The following is a 19,033-nucleotide window of genomic DNA, read 5'->3' as shown; positions in this document are numbered from 1 at the left end:
GACTTAAAAAAAATCCCTTTTGATTTTGAAGTCAAAACTGGCGTCGTGGGTCAAAATTTTACATTTAGTGTATGGGACATTTATTACTGCATCTAACGATAACGAAAAATAATATGACCCTAACTGATTCTGAGGTGAAAGGTCAAGGTCACATACTTTCAGCGGGGAACATACATTCCTTTATTCAGCTTACTATATAGCGTTTTGTTGGATGTCTAAAAATGACAAGGTAAAAGAGAAATCCTTTTTTTCAACGGCGGAAATAATTTGAAAAAATATCACAAGAGGTAGGAAAGAGACGGACGGGCAGACTTCCCAATATATATACCCACCTTTTCAAGCAGGAGGTTATAAAAATTGCTTTTGAATAGCAGGCTTAATTGTCAATAGAGGTGCGATCTGGTGGAAAACCAAGTGGGATGAGCAGACAGAACGAGGGACAGAACAGACAAACGAAAGGAAACCTGTATAGTCCCATCTGGTTTCACAGGTATATATAGGGGACTAATAGTCACCATGTGTAGAACTTTGTGCATGCAACATACAAAATTGCCGCTGCTGTAAGGAAGATCAGTTCAGGTTGACATATACACTATAGGTATATTGCTTGCATTAGTGGATTTTTTAATCTTTATTTTTATCCATGCTTTGAGCTTTCAAAGATTGTAAAATGTGGCGTGAAGATGCCTCATACTGTCAACTGGGACACTGACCAAAGAGAGGCAAAATGTTCTCAGGCTGGTCGATCATTGGTATGACATTTATAAAGAGTCTCCTCTGGCTTTTCAATTAATAATTCGTGGAGATTCCCTAGTCTCTTAAAATTTGATCTCTTGGTTTTATTGTGGACAAATCTTGGCCAAAGTTAATGAGAGATTTGAAAAAAAAAATTGTGCTAATGAAAGAAAGAAAACCATTTTGCCTTTTGCTTCTCATACTTCTCAAACAGATTCACCATTTGACATTATTTTTAAGATATTACAGTGTTACTTTTCATAGAGACAATTAAACGAAAGAAAAAGTAGAAACTTTTCAAATCTTAGTTTAGGTTAAAAAAAAATCAAGATAAAATTCAGATCTAAAAGTAATGAATGATACAGAGAGAGAACTTTCACAACTGTCGCAAACTGAACGTAGATATAAAAAAAATGTAACGGCATATAAACTAAAGGACACAATACGTCTGGGCATTCAGGCATAACCTCATAACAATCAAAAAGGAAAGGGGTCATCGACAAAACCTTTTGTTGATTTGGAAGGACAAATGTCAAGGTTATATTCTGTGTGGGATTGAATAAATAATGCATTTACCATTAAGCAAAAAATAAGCGTTGGGAAAGGAATGAGTCTGGTCGTAACATCTGCATGTAAAGCTATGTATGGATACACGACTGACTTTAAAAACTGGAATATTATAGGAGAAGTTCGGGGGGTGAAATTGGAATGACGGGGTACAATACCTCATGGGCACACCCCTATCAAAAGTAATGTGACCCTCGATCCTGCCTTTCCTCTGGAAATTTATAACATATTTTATATTATTAAGATTTAACAAAATGTTTTAATTACATTTATAATATTAATTATCATAAGCCGACTATATATGTATAAACTGTATGTTTTACAGATCGATAAAAATCAGTAAATATTGATGGTAAAATGTTGAAAATTTATGTTCATAATACATATTTTGATCTTTCGACAGATACTAATTATAAAGTAATAAAATTCACAGAACATCATAAAGTTAGCTGAACATCGGGTTTACACAAAGCATCCATTATTATGATTCTTTTGTACTGAAAAGATCATTCATAGCCATTTAACTTTTTATGATATGTTTTTGAACCTCGGTTACTGAAGTTTGTCAAAGATCTATACCGAAAAAGATACCGTGCCATAAATGTGTCTTCTGCTGAATATTTCCCCCACAAGGTCCCCAGGATCAGCTTAGTAACGTGCCGCTTGCGCATGCGTTAACAAAACATGTCTGGAAAATGGCGGGTTGACTTTCAGGAGGTTTAAAAGGTAAACAAAGCATCATATTTACATCTTGCATGCTATTAATCTACTCATGCATCACGGTGTGCAAATGTAATACACAACGACGCATCACCAGAATGCTTCCATTTTTATCTTGAAGCTTTTTCATGCCACACTGCACAGTTATATGTCCAATGCATAGAGTTTAGACAGTCATGCAAGACTTCCAACTCCCCTAAATATTTTTTTTTAATGTAGCTTATTGATTTAAATAAATTTTGCAAAGTCCTTCTTTGTATATGTTACTTTGTGTCAGAAACTTTTTTTAAACGAAGCACATTCATTAAATAAGTAAGTGAATCAAGATTGGATTTTGGTTAATCCGAGACTTTTATATTCTGTCATGTGGAAGTGATATAGTCGGAGCATTTCGATCATGGGGTTTGGTTAGCTTTATTGAAAAATTAAACATAATTTGAATGTTGTACATACTGTTTATAAGCACTGTGATTGCCAACAACATTCAACATAGTTTGATTTCGAGAGCTGCTTCTGTTTAAACTAGGTGGATTTTGTTGTGATCAGTGTGATTAATCAGTGCAAAAGTCAAATTATCAAACGTGAAAAGGCTCATTTTATCTTCCTACATTAATTTACCAGCCTTAAGATTGATCACCTTGAATTAAGATGCTAATGACTAGTGTAATGGTATGGACCGTGGATATCGGCCTGGATAGCTCAGTCGGTAGAGCACCTGACTAGTGATGCAGGGGTCCCAGGTTTGATTCCTAGTCCAGCCATACATTTTCTCCTTTCCTGTTATACTAGTAAGAAAAAAACCCAGTTTCAAGGAATTTCCTAGTTTCAGTATGGCTCTGAATTTCCCCTGCACATGTCTGTATTGTCATAGTTTAAAAATGGGTTAAGAGTTGGAGGAAAACTATGTAACCTTAAAATTTGTTGGGGGATGCTCTGCTGGCATCCTACCATACTTTAGTTATTCCTGATTAAAGCTTTGGCCAAATTGAAACTTTCTGATGGAATCAAGGATCTAAGTAATCTCTATGAGAAAGTTATCATTGTTATTCAGATTTCATACGTGGAGATACAATGCATTTGTGAAAATTGTCATTTTACAATTCTATGAAAATTGTATAAGATGCCATAAAATTCTAGTAATTGTTCTATGGTGGACCATAGAAATGCACATTTTTTTTTAGGATTAAGATTGTTAGAGTAAAATATGTGCTTTTCATTTGTTAGTGGTGATAAAAGCTCAGAGTGTGAAGGTCATGGAGGAATTGGACAAGCAGGCCCTGGGAAAAGAAAAAAGAATGAAAACATCAACCCGCCGCCTGACACACAACGATGATAAAATTCTGGGTCAGAACACTATGCGCAAAAAGGAAGTGGTGGTGGAGAATCAGAAGTTCCACACCAATAAAATGAGGACATACGCTAGTGCTTGGACACCTGTTGTCAATAAACCAGCCAATGAACAGGTTAGTTTTGAAATAATTAACTGCCATTCAATAAACTTGGCAAATACGGTAGCTTCTTTTCTTAATTTATGAAAACACACATGGCTCCTTTCTAGAATGTATATAATTTACAACTGATAAAGAGGATAATATGAAATGGATTATTGCAATTGTCTAAGTATTTATCTATATATAAAGTATTTTATACTTGAGTGCATTGTCTTAATTTTGCAGATATTTAATGAAAGAAGGGATCTGATTTCTCACTGGGTATGTATTGCACAGATTGTGTAATTTAATAATATTGCTAAATTATACACCTGAATTGGCGGATCGCCGATTTTTGATTGACGGGAATATTAACCAATCAGAACGCTCGGTTTACACACACCTTCTGAAGCTAAGGACGCGCCGCCATTTTGCCTGACAACAGCGAAAAAGTCGACATTACATCGGAAAGTTTATGAGCGCTCAGTTATGATAAAACGTTATTGTTGGGATATTTGCAACACTTTTAGAAGAAGCCCCGATCATTCCCAAGTAAGAAAAGTGTTTGTCCTTTTCTGAAACCTCGGAGAGACTTTGAAAAGCGAGGTGATGTTACAAATCTGATATGTGCATGGTTGGTTCCGTCATCTACAGTATCTGTTGTAAACAAGAAGATGCTCAACAAATAAGTTAAGACAAGAGTGTGTTCGAAGGTAAGTAGCTAATTCTTCCATGTTTACAGTCATTGCACGATTAAAAAATATTCACACATTGAAAATCCATAAGTTATAGGCCCTATGCAGTGTTTTCCCCAGAAAATTTTTAATGCATGGGGGGAATTTTGCTGAATTGACGGCGCGCGGCGTGTCTCGTTGAGTTACTTGTGCATGTATCTGAATTTATATTTAAATGAAAAATACAAATGCATCATTCATTTATATTTTTTTTTTAATTTAAATGATATATTTTGAATATATTGTCAATTTAACTTTTAAAAAAGCTAAACAATTAAGTTCTCGTTTATAAAATTAGATATAATCACAAAAAAATGTTCTATTTTATTTTCCTCTAAAGCCACTGTCTTTTTATGATGTTAAATGTGCTGTGTTATTCTTGCTTCCTACAAACTGAATAGGCCCCTAGTGACCCCCCCCCACCTTTTTTTATTTACTACATTTTTGGGGGGATGTCCCTACTTTTACAGTCATTTTTAAACAGAAAGGGTGCACATTATGTAGCATCATTGCTTACATGTAAATATTGTGACAACATTTAGTACATTGTTGTCCGACTTTTTTTTTATTCAACGTAAGCTGTTGATGTGGATCAAGCATGTGCGCTTGAACTATAAGTATGTATAGTTCATAGAGTAAATAAACAATGATAATATTTATTGGATATGTTTATTTTAAGCATATTTATGCTAAAAAATGGCTTTAAAATTATGTGTTTAACTAATGAATCATTTTTGGTGTCGGAACATCAATGCTATTTATAGAATGACCTGTGGATGTTGGAAAAACCCAATTGTCCATTAACAAGTGTATTACTTTCACCGTGTGTACTATCTGACAGAAATTAGTAAATTTTTCATGCTTATAAATATTTTTAATCAATAAAAGCTTAATACTTGGTAACATATCAGTAAATTGCAATAAACATAAATTGACAACTATTGCATCATACCCCGTACCGCGATTCGCATCGAGTTCACCACAGGTGCGTAACGTGTACAGTACACGCTATGATTCTAGTGCTTTGAATTGTTTTATTGAAAGATTAATAACTGATAACATTCGAAGTATATCTTCTTAAAATAGTCTATCTTTAATAATTCATGCATAGCGGGAAGCATAGCGGCAATGAGTGATGCATGGCGGGGGATCGTGAATGCATGGCGGTACCGCCATGCAAAAACGGCCTGGGGAAAACACTGCTATGTATTACTGCTGTGAATAGTTACAGGTCAAGTTAGGCCTATATATAGATCTGCATACCCGGCCTGTGTATGACACATATGTGTATGTGTGTCATCAGATAGAAAAGTGATGAATAAGCTATAAGTTAATATGAAATTCTTATGAGCAAGTCCAGCTAACCTGTCCCTCATTTCACATCCGTATATAGGCCTAATATATATAGATCTATTCTTATTCTTACAAGAGCCTAACAGATATGTACATGTACAGTGTAACTATTTACTTAGGAATACAGGTAGATTTGTGTCTAAAAATGACACAAGAATATTAATAGTTATTATGTACATTGTATTTTACTCACCTATGTTATTGTTATTTCATTATTTTGAACTAGCAACACTACATATGCCATTGAAATAAATGTTTTCTTAAGTCTTCTTCATAGAATATTGTACATGTAACAGTTGTAAGTGTAGAATTTTTTCAGATACGTAAAATTTACTATTCTAAAATATGTTTATATTTTTATTACTTATAGCATTTGTTGATGGACAGGCATTTGATAAATACTCTGATCCAGTGCCTGCAGTTAGAAATGAATCAGTATCTCCAACTAAAAAACCTACCAAAAGAGAATCAAATTCTTTGTGAAAGCTACACCAAAGCAGAAAATCTTCATGGACATGTTTACCCATACCGAAATAAGTTATAACTAAGTTATAACTTTTCTGTAACTTTTTTGTACCTCAAGAAAAAGTTACATTTTAGTTATAACTTTTCTGTACCTAAAATGGACTTAGCCATTTTTAGATGTAACTAAAATATAACTTTTCTGGACTTTGTCATTTTACTGTATAACTTTTTTGTACCTTTTTGAACTTAGCCATTTTCTGGTGTAACTAAAAGATAACTTTTCTGGACTTTGTCATTTTACTGTATAACTTTTTTGTACGTTTTTGGACTTAGCCATTTTCAGATGTAACTAAAACATAACTTTTCAGGACTTTGTCATTTTTCTGTGTAACTTTTTTGTACCTAATTTGGACTTAGTCATTTTGCAGAATGGCTACTTAGTTAAACTGAATATTTTGGGTTTTTTTTTTTTTTTTTTTTTTTTTTTTTTTACCATACACCTAAATTAAATTTTTTTTTATATAACTGTTGAAATTTAAACATATAAAATAATAAATAAGCATAATTATATTAGTATAGTAATACAGTTTTACATACCTGTAATATCTACAGATGATATGAATAAAAAGGTGGGGATGATTAAGGGCTACATAAAGGTACCACTGTTTATATGCAGAATTTTCTTTATCTAAAAATTATTCATATAATGAATTGCATTATATACTGCTATTACTTACGCAGACATTTATTTTTCTGTTTTGTTGTGAGTTGAGATTTTTTTTTTTAAAAAGAAAAAGGGGGGCTTCTTAGACATCTTTACTACCAATGTTTTTCTCATCCATTGCAGTCCACAGCCACATCCACTGTTAAGTTCAACAGAAGAAATGTGAAGTTGAGACTTGTAGTAAATTACATCTGAAGTTGGGAATAAATCTCTCTCTAAATCTCTCTCTCTCATTAATAAATATTTTTGTTTAATTAATATTTGTCTTGTAAGTACTAGTTTCATCTAAAGTTGGGAATAATCTCTCTCTCTCTCTTTCTCTCTCTCTCAGAAAATACGTATTATATATATTTCATGTTTTGTAAATTATATGCATGTACATCTTAAGGTGGAATAATTTCCCTAATTCTGGAGAAATATAAATGTTCAAGAGATATAAACAGTGGTCAAATAATATAATCTCATGAAGTCATTTAATATTTTGCACAGATTTTTCTTCGTGTGCAAAACAGTGTTAATTTCTCCATTGTTTTCTCGTGACACAGGTGTTTGTACTAGATGACCTTTTTGGCCTACACTTCGTAAATTTCAGCTTGTGTATTACGCAATGGTACAATTTTACAAGGGTTGTTTGAAATTTAAAGTAAATCAATCGTAATAAGGGTGGCTAGAAAGATAAACAACAACATACAGTGTATGCATGTTCATTTATTAACAGATATTACGATGTTGGGAATAAAGACTGCCAGTTATATTAAGATTTTAGCAAAAGACTAGGACATGTGGATTTTATTATTTGCCTGATTAAATAACCCAGTTTTACTAGTTATTTTCATAAATAAATAAAATATTAAATTCAAAATGGCGGCAACGACACAAATATGGCGGCAACGACGTCCGTTTTGTCCGTTTTGTTGGAACTCTGTTTCAAAATTTTAACACCAACTGGCTTTTTAATATTTAAGATAAGTTTCAAAATACACAATTATGTTTATTTGGATTTAAAATAAATTAACTATGAATTATTTATTTATTTATTTTCAATCACGTGACTTATTCTAAGTCTCTGATTGGTCAACAACAGAGCGCGGATTTTTTCATGGACGATTTGAATGTTGGTGTGTTGAAAGTGTTGATAGAAAAACGATGACAAAATCATTCGGTAAGGCAATATTTATGTTAATATTTTGATGTTTTTGGTAGGAAATGTTTATTACCTCTAGATGGGCATTCAAAAAAGAAGAAATATGTAGAATGAACAAAATTCTAGGCATGTGAATCTCAGATTTCTTGTTTGTTTTGATTGGTATGTCAATGACAAAGACTGAAGTGAAGAAATTGAAACAATATTTTTTCAGCATTTAGTATAGGAACAAAAAATGTTATTCTTTGTCATATTTAATTCTTTAAATATTCCTATAGATCAGTTTAATTATTAAATGACCTATATTGTGTAATTGTTTAACAGATTCTCTGAACTGTTTTAATATTGTACATATTGTAGCCTTTAAACACCACATGATCTTAACATGATATAGTGTACTGAAATTTCTAATTTTTATTTAATTTCAGCAGTATACTGGTACATTATTTCTTTCCATGAGCATCTCATGTCTGTGCCAAGCTGGAGTGAAATCCTTCAAAAATATCACCTGTTTTAGGTAAGTAAATAATCAAATCTTATTTTTATTTCAAATTCAATAAATCTAAAGCTAATTCCTATAAAGCTGTCAGGTTCTATATTGTTCTTTATGTTTAAAATTTTTTTTAATGCATGTTTATGTGATGAGCCTTGAGGTTGAATTTTCTCAATTACACAACAGAACTCTAATTCTTGTTTTCCAAGTTATAGATGCATATGCCTTGAATTTGAATGAATTGATATTAAAGAGTGGTTCCAATCTGATATGCTTTGAGTGCAGGAAACACTTCAACTTTTTTTTAAAAGAAAAAATATTTAAAGTTTGAACCTTTTTAATTTTTGCAGAATTGAAGAAAAATGAAGAGAAGGTTCAAATTGCAAGCATATTTCAAATGAAGACTCGGACGACTACCAGTGCAGGCCATTGAGGGGTGCAGACCGTCTGCCGGCCGGCCAAGTCCCTCGACCAGCTCGGCCAAATACCAGTGCAGCCTGTCGAGGGGGACATACTGCTGGCCGGCCAAGTCCCATGACCACTTCAGCCTACTACCAGTACAACCTGTCAAGGGGCGCAGACCTCTGGCCGGACGGCCAAGTCCCTCGACCAGCTCGGCCGACTACTGGTGCAGCCCGTCTTTAAATAATCCAGATAAAAATCACAACTGTACATCCACAAGGATACCTGTGCAAGGACTTGGGTGGTATGCAGCTAAGAACTGTGACCGAAATCACTGCTTAGAACCTTCTTTTTTTTTTTTTGAAGTACAGCTAGATCATGGCGCTAACATGAAAAACTAGAGAGTTAAAATCTAGGCAGTGATGCCTATTTATAAAAGTTCACAAGAGTAGAATGCAGTTTACTAGGTAATTTTACAAAAACTCTTATGACTATATGCTAAAAAAATGTATTTTAAGAAAACAACCCTTCTGAGAAATTTCAATCTGTTATGATGGCTTGATGAAAAATAAGGTAGACTTGAAAACATGAATGTGCATTCATTCAATTGTATTTGACAATGAACCAAGCTCTCTTAATCATGTTTATAAAATAAAATTGTAAGTGCTTTTAATTTTTTTTAAATAATCTTTTTTGTAAAAATTTTAATAATCTTTTTGTAAAAATTTTAATGAGTAGCTTTTTTAAAGCCTATAATTGAGTAATTCCACCACAGGTTAACATGAAGTGTATAATTTTATTGTAACTTTTATTAGGTATAACTTTTTGTAGTTATAACTTTTTTTTAGGTATAACTTTTCTGTAACTTTTTCATAACTTTTTCATAGTTATAACTTTTCTGTAACTTTTTCATAATCTTTAAAGTTATAACTTTTCATGGGTATAACTTTTTTTAGTTATAACTTTTTCATAACTTTTTATTAAGTATAACTTTTTTATAACTTTTTAAATAACTTTTTCCGGGTATAACTTTTTTGTAACTTTTTCCACCATTTATTTGGGTATAACTAAAGTATAACTTTGTAACTTTTTTATAACTTTTTGTGTAACTTTTAATAAGTATAACTTTTTGTAGTTATAACTTTTTTGTAACTTTTTGCACTTGCTGTATTTATGTTGAAATAAAAAATGAAAACTTATACAAAAGTTATAACTTTTTTGTAACTAAGTTATAACTAAATTATACCTCACTTAAAACAGGCGGTTCCAAACTCCGATAACTTAGTTATAACTTTTTTGTACCTTTTTTTAGTTACAAAAGTTATAACTAAGTTATAATTTATTTCGGTATGGGTACTGTTACGTAAGTTCTAGTTTATAAACCTGTAATCAAATGTAAAGCATTCTATGATAAATACTGTAATAATGACTTCAATGTCTACCACTTCGAAATAATACAAATATTATATACATGAAATGTATATTTCTCCCATTTTTGAAAATTTTTATTTAAGGCATATTATGTTAATCTTTCACTGTATTCAATTTGAAGGAATTGGCACAATAAAACTGCTGGAATGTGATATGTGCAGGTGATCAGCAAATCACATTCATCCATGAGATCAACATGTCTCAGCTACAGATGAAGTTCTAAGCACCAGAAAACAATTATGGAAAACAATGACCCACATATTCTGGTAATTGTCATATGTTTATATGAGCATCAGTACCAAAGACAGTTTATAATATTCCTGAAAATTGATGTTGTAAAGAAAACTTCACTGTTACTGAAATCAAAATTATTGAGTAGAAAAGTAGAGTGTACTATTAAAAGTAGGTGTTTAACTTCAAGGCAAGATAAACCTGAATACATGTCATGTATGACTTTTAATTAGTATAAAAATGTAATAAAGACAAGTTGATGACAGATCTCTCTATTTCACTGAATTGAAGTGACATATAAAAATACAATAACACACATTATGTACATGTACACTGTTTACATTTCTTGGCTTGAATTTTTTCTACATGTATTACATGTGTACATTACATTTTTAATTGGCTTAAAATGTTGGACATGACTCAGTCTGAACTAAAACATCTATAGTTCACATGTTCTTGGTAAATGTTTTCTATTAAACACTTAAACATCTATAAATAGTTCAAATGTTTTAAGTATACTCTAAAGCATAAATGCATGTATGTAATGGAATCAAAAAATGAAGCTCCTGTCAAGTGAAGCCTCCTTGCACTTGGTTCCATTGGGCTTATTCATGTGTCAGGGTTTGAATGCGTTCAGGGTAAACTTGGAAAGGTAGGGCCTTTGGAAAAACATAATTTCCACATTTTACTACTGCATCAGTTTCCAGCCCTGGTATTGGTAAAATAAGTGGTGTCTGAAAATATATTAAACAGTTGACCATCATGTTATGGGATAAAAATTGTGACTGAAAAATGCATTGCAATATTTGACATATATGTAATATTTAAGTAAATATGCATTTGCTTTACTGCCCTTGATACAGCAAATAAACTGCATAATGTTTTCTTAAATATAAATTGATATTTTGCAGGTTGTAATCCCCCTGCTGAGAATATTGCATTACTGAAGAGAACAAAACTTTTCCAATTAATTTTTGAATTCCAACAACTTAAGCATTAATCACATGTGATGTTATTTTAAAGTCTGGTTTGATGTCATGTTATTGTTTTAGTGCCAACATATGAAAAACCAATCAAAAGTTAAAGCTGCCATATCATTCTCAACAAGGAATAAATTTGACAAAATTTTAACATTAAATTTGTTTATTATCAGTTCTGTTTCTATCATCTGTAAGACTGGGAAAATAGCAAAATCTGAGCTGTACATATAGAACATGCTATTTCTGATAAAAAAAAAGAAGTTGCATTTAAATATTGCCAAGGAAAATAAATATCTGTGATTCTTTGTGTTGTGGACATAACTCAGTTCACTGCCTACATTAATTATTTATTGACTAATAGTCATGACATATTAAAGATAACTGCAAAATTTTAGTGTGTTGTTATAATTTTATCAAATGAATCATTAATGAATGTTTATTTTTCTCCAATGATTTTTGCATCTGATTTGTGTGTTTATTAGATGACTGATTTTATAAACTGATGAAGTTACACAAAGCTGACATGGGGCTTGCACCTTCAAATAATATAAATTTAATATAATATCAATATAAAGTAGAGACATAGTGCTTTCAGTTTGTATGACAAAGTTTCCTGTAAATAGCCCAGGTATATATCAATTTAAAATTGGCCGTGAGAGAGAGAGAGAGAGAGAGAGACTGAAAAGATAAAAAACATCAAATAATTATTAATATATGCTACTACTGAAAAGGATCATTTAATAAATCATGTATCACACAACTTCTCCGAGTGAGGTTGTAAAGGCCCAAGCTCAATTATAGGTGTCGGAACAGTCAATCTGCATGCACTTTTATAATTAATATTTTAAAAGAATAAATAAATTTTTACGTTCTAACAAGAAAAAAATTAATAACTTAGAGTTACCGTAGACATACCCAGCATTGTCGCTGCAATGTACATCGTCTGATATCTTCTGCATTATGCATCTGGAAGTTCCAAGTCCAATGTTGACTTTCGCTGATTTCGGGAATAAGGGCGTAAATAATCTGAAGATTTCTTGCTTTTGTGTGCATATAGATTGACAGCATTAATGTAAACGTCTTTCATAAAGGTTACGACCCTTTTTTATGGTAAAGGAGCATTGTGTTTAATAAATAAAACATAGAAAAGTCGTCTGGAATGTCATTTCATAGTACTGCATTGGCCATATTGTTTACATCGAATGTCGGGCATTTCACTTCATAGTTACCGTCGTCATGGTGGGCGGGGCTTAAGCGAGGATCTGCGATCCGCCAATTGTGCATTTGAGTTTGCACAGAATATTTCTGCATTATAGAAAGAATATTAGAGTTGAAGCTCATGCAATGTATTTTATTCCAGTAGGAAAATATCCAAAAAATTCAATTATGTTCTATAATATATATAGATTAATTTGTAGTATATTAAAATATCACCAATTTTCCCCTTTTTTGTATAGTTTGATCTTTGGACTGACTCTCAGAGGAAGAGATTTTTTGCTGCCATCTTTCAACAATGTCAACGCCCCCAATATAAGTTTGTACAGAACTGGTTCCAGGACAATGTCCCTTTACAGCATCTGGATTTCACCACTGTCCTCCCAAAGTTCCTCTCCCTTTATATATTCTCCTTCCTGGACCCTCAGTCTCTATGTAGGTGTGCTCAGGTGTCCTGGCATTGGAAGTTTCTGTCTGAACAGGTGTGACACACTTAAAAGTACTTTTCTTCTTCTAAGGAATTCTTCTTGAAGCTGATCATTTGAATTAGGTCAGATAAACAGGGAATAGGACTAATGATTGAAATGTTTTCAGATTCTTTTACGTCTTATGTTTAAGCATGTTTGGTATCTAAAAGCATCAGCAAAACTTATTGCCTTTGTATGCCTTTACTTGAAGTCGTGGTCTTTATGGGGGGAAAAAACCCAAATGTTCCAAATTTTGATGACATTTTAGATACCAAACAAAAATAACATAGTTTAAAATCGAAACAAATTGTTATTGCAACAGAATAAAGTTGATAGAATAAGTCAGATGTTTGTTTATCGTGGTCATGTTTTACAGGATGTTGTATGGATGCCCAAATGTTTGAATTATGGCTGGTTTCTCCCTTACAAGGCACCAGACAATGAGTATGGGGCCTGGAAGAAGTATTATCTGGGATGTGTTCAGACACCGGATTACAGACCAGCACTGGACATCCAGGTGAGCAAATACTTGTACCTGGGTATTTCTTTTTTTCTGAGAATATATGCACATTATCACTGATAGGACCAAAAATATTGACTTGGCTATTATCGTTGGAGACTTTCCCCCCCATGGAAATGCAAGGCTTATATTTGTTGTATGTCCTGTATGTAGGAATCCAAACCAGTTCAGACCCAGTCTCCTGGCAAGAAGAAGAAACATCCCAAGTCTGCCAGGGGGTCCGGAAGAATGTCCCCCACAAGTAGCAGTAAGTCTACCTTGTGTACCTTATGAAATCTGTCTTAAAGGCAGGGCAATCACAAGTAGATGAAAAATGAAAAATTTATGTTTGTATGGTTAATGGTTTATATTTAGGACAAATATGCTGCTTTTTATTTGACCAAAAGTAACTATAACTTCTTTATTTAGTAAAGATACACTTCAAATCAAAGTGCTCATTTTGATGACAAATTTTACTTCACTATTCCAAGTGATGTTCATTTTAAAATAATAATGTAGATATACACAACATATGAATTTATTGTGATTTTGTAAAATATTCCTTCAGTTCTTCATGAAGTATTTGCAGTGTGTGTCATACATGTATTAAGCATGATAAAACTATATGTCTTTTTATCACCAGGCACAGCAATGAAGATCCGTCCCCCATGGGTATCTGCCTCATTGAAGCCACATGACCTTGACAAGTCTTTCTATGCCTTTCTCCATGGTGCTAATCCAAATGACCCTAAATTACCCAAGTCTGCCCTTGTCTACCACAACAAGTGGGGAATCGTCAGGAAAAATCATGAGCTGGCACTGAGCAAGTCTCATGATTTTGATCTTGGACTGGGATCTGCTCACAGAAAGGAAGGACACAGGCTCATGACAGTATGTAAAGGAAGCATGTTTATAGCTTCATTTTAAAGGGGATATCTAATTCTGTCAGAATTTACAAGCTACAGTAAAATTTGTTAATAAGAAATTATAGGGAATCTTTTTTCTTTAAACTTTGCTAATTAAATGACTTACCTCTTTTTGCCCACTTTTCCCTTGTTCTTCAAATTTTAAATGTTCATAATCAGAAATCTGATCAGGGTTCTGTTGGTGACTTTCTCTGGTCAAAACCAGTTAAACAAAGTAAATCTACTTCTGCATTCTCACAAAGTGTTGGTGATCTATGTATGTCTAAATTTATAGCTTTAGATCCAGACCTTTATGAATACTAGTATCCACCACTTACGAGAATCCTCTGCAATTTTAACCTTTATGTGTTGATTATCAGTTTTTCTTTGTTTTGTACTCAAATTTTAGAACCAAGTATTTTTGGTTTTGTATGAATTTGGTATATTGAAAAAAAGAATATTGATTTTTTTTTTTTCAAATGATAAAATGAAGAAATGTTTAAATATTTAAGTCCAGATATGACTGCGATCTGAACAAGTCAGCACAGAGAAAGTCTCTGTCGGAGGTTATGGACTTAATTAATCTTGAGGAGAGACGTAAGAAAAACCTGGTGGATTCCCCCTGGAACCCCCCAGTACAGGGGAACAGGACCAAGATGCAGTGGTTTGGGTAAGACTTGTAATATATAAACCACAGTATACCATAAATTTCTTATTACAGTTGTTAAATGGTTAATTTAATTACAACATGTAATGTAATGTACATACATAAATTTTATTGAACATCTGAAAATTGATGCAAAATACTGTGAAGTGATTCTGTTTTGTGGAAAGAGGTTCAATTATATATTTTATTGGAGCCCCTTTGCAACAAATTTATAACTTTCGTAAATACATGTATGTATGTATGTGGATGAAATCTTTCATTACAGAAGTTGCCCCAGGAATGAAGTCCCCCAAAATTTGAAAAATTTTAGCAATCATCAAATAAATGTACAGTTTTTTCCATTAAAAATGAGTTTGCTCTGTCAACCTGTTTAACATAAAAAATATGATTTTGTTGTAAAAGAATTTTAACAACCAAAAAAGTTTGCTACATGTACATATAGATTGTCTATTAAAACATGCTGAAAATTTACAATATTTATAGTGTAAATTTTAATACATGTATATACAAATGAGTCAATACATTTGTAAGTTCTGTTTTAGGAGTGACACTCTTATGTCTGGTTACGAGGCATACCCTACCTCAACAGAGTTCAGGACCCTCAGTAGAACTCTCCCTCTAACAGGAATAGAGGAGGCGGACCACCCACGCGTTGTCTTCATCTCCTCCCGAGTTCCCGCTGCTGATGTAAGTGGGAGTAGCACAGTCACTGCTTGTTAAACTTTCCCGATTACACGAAAATAGAATCGATACTAAGTCTATTAAAACTTAGTTGAAAGGTTTCTGTATTGATTGTGTACATAAATATGCAAGTTTCATATTAGGAAATTTTTGATTTGACATTACTGTTAAAATTCATGATCATTGGCAAAGTACGATTCTGTGTACAGTTAAACACAGAAATGGATTTTTATTGCACAGTGTAGTCCATTGGGTAGATTTGCCCTTAATTTAACTGAAATAAAAAGCTTACCAACAGTAAATGACAAATTACATGTATCATTATGAAAGAAAACATAATGAAATGTTTGAATTTGTAGTCACTTTACTTTTTGTTATTATTTTTTCTGAGTAATGCGTCCTTTTTCCAGCTGTTGGTTGATGCTGTACTGTTTTTTTTTTCCAGCTGTTGGTGGATGCTGTCCTGTTTGGGGTGATTCCTGTTGTGTATGAGTATGAAGGAACAACATCAGAAGGACTGATGATGAAACTGGAAAAAGTCCTGGCAGGACGCAGAGCAAAGTAAGATTTCTTTCCATTTACTCCGATAAGAATTTATAAGTTGTCAAGTCATACATGTAGAAGTCATAATGTGTTTCTAAAATATCTTGAAAAAGAAATAATTTGAACAAAAAGTTTCATGTTATAAAGAATTTTGATGCCTTATTTAGAAAATTTATTAAGAAAAATTTATGCTTTACCTCTTACAGGAGTATAGGACTGTTTTGTCACTCAGAAGAACCAGGAGAGCTACGATTGGCTCATGGCTGCACTGTTACTATGGAGACATTGTATCGAGCAGACATCATGGATTTCTTCACCAAGGTGTGCAGACGTAACATTCTGCCCACTGATCAGGGAGGACAGTTTGATATATTTGTTCCTTTGGCAGCAAGTGGTGGGTATTTTTTTAAATTACAAACTTTAATTAAACATCTTTAGTGGTAAAGCCTATGCACTAAAACATCAGTGATAAGTGGAAGAAGGAGTCAAATTAATGATGATTAGATCAATGCCTGACTTGATATCACCATACAGTTTTGGTGTTGATCAAGATGTGACTAACTAATCTTCTCTCTGAAATATGACTCCATTTGTCCTGTTGGAGGAGATCATCAGAATTCAGGAGTGTTAAAAATAGTAGTTTGCATACCAATTTTGGAAAGATCTTGATAAATGGATTTGTATTGTAGAACCAGGACTGGAGATTTTAGTTCAGTTAAGCATTAGGACAGAACTTCAGTTTTCCTCACCAACTGGTATTATAGGAAACTTCAATCATGGTGGGTACATATTCTACACTGATGGTAGTTTAACAGCTCTTAAATGTTCAAACTTTTGAACTCCAATTTTCTTTCTTTTTTTAATTTCTGGCTGATTGAATGAGAAGATGTGTGTTAATTGGTATTTTAGGGGAAATATCAGTGTATAATAAGTTTTCATTAAGATCAAAGATGTGGTAATGCTAGGTGCTAATGCTTCTGGGTCTGTGTTCATGAAATATTTTTGTAACCACTGAAATAGATTGAAGGGTTACACTAATGTGTCTTACATTGTCTTACATTTCAGTAAACTCTGACTGGATGATTCCTTACAAAGAGGGACGACCTGCTAAAACCGTTCAGCCTCCCCAGGTATACTTCTGTCAGAGCAAACTGGACGTGTGGTCACATGTCGCTGACCAGGCTATTGAGGCATTATCTTCCTGTAAACAACATCTAGGTCATTTCCTGGAAAACACCCACAGAGACATCGTTTCCCAGCTGACTGGTCAGTTACCTTTCATGTATTAACCTGGTCAAATTTACATTCACTGAATATTTCTGTTTTATTTCTTGTGAAAACCATAGTGTTACTGCTGTTTATCTGAAACAATTTACTTCTTAATTACATGAAGTTAGATCTGCTTGTTTATATGAGAAAAGTCTCATTAGTTTTAAGATCTGTAGTGATAGGTAAATAAAGAATGTCACAGAATATGTCCTGGATTCAGTACACATGATACAGGTAAAGAACCTTTCAGATAAACAGTCATTTATAGAAACACTAGAAATACATGTACAGATCTGTTTGGATCCACTAGACAGATGTTTTATAACTTCAGTAGGACTGTTATCACATGCTTTTTTGTTACAGGTCAGTTGGTGTTTGATGTTTTGGGCCAGTCTGAGATCCAGGGAGTGAATAATGTCACCAGCACGCTGTCAGAGGCCTTAGTACAGCTAGGCAAGCAGGAAAATGATGTAAGTACAGTAGCACTTTATTTATCCGAACACTTGTGTTCCAGATCAAATTAACCAGATTAATGAGGTGTCTGAATCACTATAAACCAACTATTATTCGCGTCATTTTTTATTCGTGATTCGTCAGTTTGAAGTCAATCCACGAAGATGAATTTTTTGCGGCTGAGGAAATATTCTCAACAAATTGTAAAGCAAAATAAATGGTTCACGGCAATTAATATTCCCAAGTTAAAGTAGGTCGTGAAACTCGCGAATATTTCTCGCACGCAAATAAAAGTTGGTTTACAGTACTGAATCATTTGGTATATATAAAAGTAAATAGTTCTCCACAAATTGTGTCTGGAGTGTGAAGCATCTGAATTAGAATTTGAGTTGGAAATTGTATTTTTAAAGAAAGTTACACATTTATGAAATTTTGGTTAATTACAGTATATTTTAGGGGCCTTGTCATTTTGGCCTTCTCAGTCACTCTCTCTTTTATCCAATCTAATTAAAATTAGATGTTCCGAATCCGCTACTGCTTCTCAAAGATCTAACAACATCCCATTCGGGGTCACGTCAGAACGACCTTTCGATTACCCAATGAAATCGCCGTCTCTGAAATCTTGGCTTCTAGTTCGGATGTGTTTCTTTTTTTACTGCTAAACCTAAACGCCCGAGGGGTTTCGTAGTAAACAAAATATGCATGGTAAAGACCGTGCTATATGTGAATGTGACGTGTGGGGTATATAGACGTATACATGTAGTTTGTGCATTTTCGTTTGCATTATTTAGGTAAGAATGCCAGATTGGCAGATTATTCGTTCAATGCATACTAAAATTACTTTAATTCAATGTAAGACAGTCTACTGAGCATCAATGATGTAAAGATTGTAGCTGTGGAACTAATTTTAGAATCGTATACAGAA

The 19,033-nt window shown here is 33.1% G+C and overlaps 1 protein-coding gene and 1 non-coding gene across 4 annotated transcripts in view; both read left to right on the top strand.

Moving 5' to 3' along the window:
- The first annotated feature begins 3,260 nt into the window (after positions 1–3,260).
- LOC133185353 (epithelial cell-transforming sequence 2 oncogene-like) overlaps positions 3,261–19,033 on the top strand; it is a 50,877-nt gene continuing 35,104 nt past the window's right edge. For all 3 annotated transcript variants that reach the window (XM_061320509.1, XM_061320508.1, XM_061320507.1), the window contains exons 1-13: positions 3,261–3,485; positions 3,699–3,734; positions 12,867–13,106; positions 13,468–13,608; positions 13,765–13,858; positions 14,234–14,481; positions 15,008–15,165; positions 15,705–15,849; positions 16,289–16,404; positions 16,593–16,780; positions 17,076–17,165; positions 17,452–17,652; positions 18,019–18,125. In XM_061320509.1, the coding sequence (XP_061176493.1) occupies positions 3,276–3,485; positions 3,699–3,734; positions 12,867–13,106; positions 13,468–13,608; positions 13,765–13,858; positions 14,234–14,481; positions 15,008–15,165; positions 15,705–15,849; positions 16,289–16,404; positions 16,593–16,780; positions 17,076–17,165; positions 17,452–17,652; positions 18,019–18,125 (1,974 nt within the window). In that variant the 5' untranslated portion in view covers positions 3,261–3,275. The remainder of the gene's footprint in view (positions 3,486–3,698; positions 3,735–12,866; positions 13,107–13,467; positions 13,609–13,764; positions 13,859–14,233; positions 14,482–15,007; positions 15,166–15,704; positions 15,850–16,288; positions 16,405–16,592; positions 16,781–17,075; positions 17,166–17,451; positions 17,653–18,018; positions 18,126–19,033) is intronic.
- LOC133186174 (Z30 small nucleolar RNA) lies at positions 16,875–16,967 on the top strand. Its single transcript, XR_009721023.1, has one exon. It is a non-coding gene; the product is annotated as a Z30 small nucleolar RNA (small nucleolar RNA).

Source organism: Saccostrea echinata, unplaced genomic scaffold, assembly GCF_033153115.1.
Source record: "Saccostrea echinata isolate AGI-Se365-2 ecotype Australia unplaced genomic scaffold, CSIRO_AGI_Sech_v1 ptg000012l, whole genome shotgun sequence".
Classification (NCBI taxonomy): domain Eukaryota; kingdom Metazoa; phylum Mollusca; class Bivalvia; order Ostreida; family Ostreidae; genus Saccostrea; species Saccostrea echinata.
Note: the sequence above shows the minus strand (reverse complement) of the source record. Positions and strands in the feature narration are given on the sequence as shown.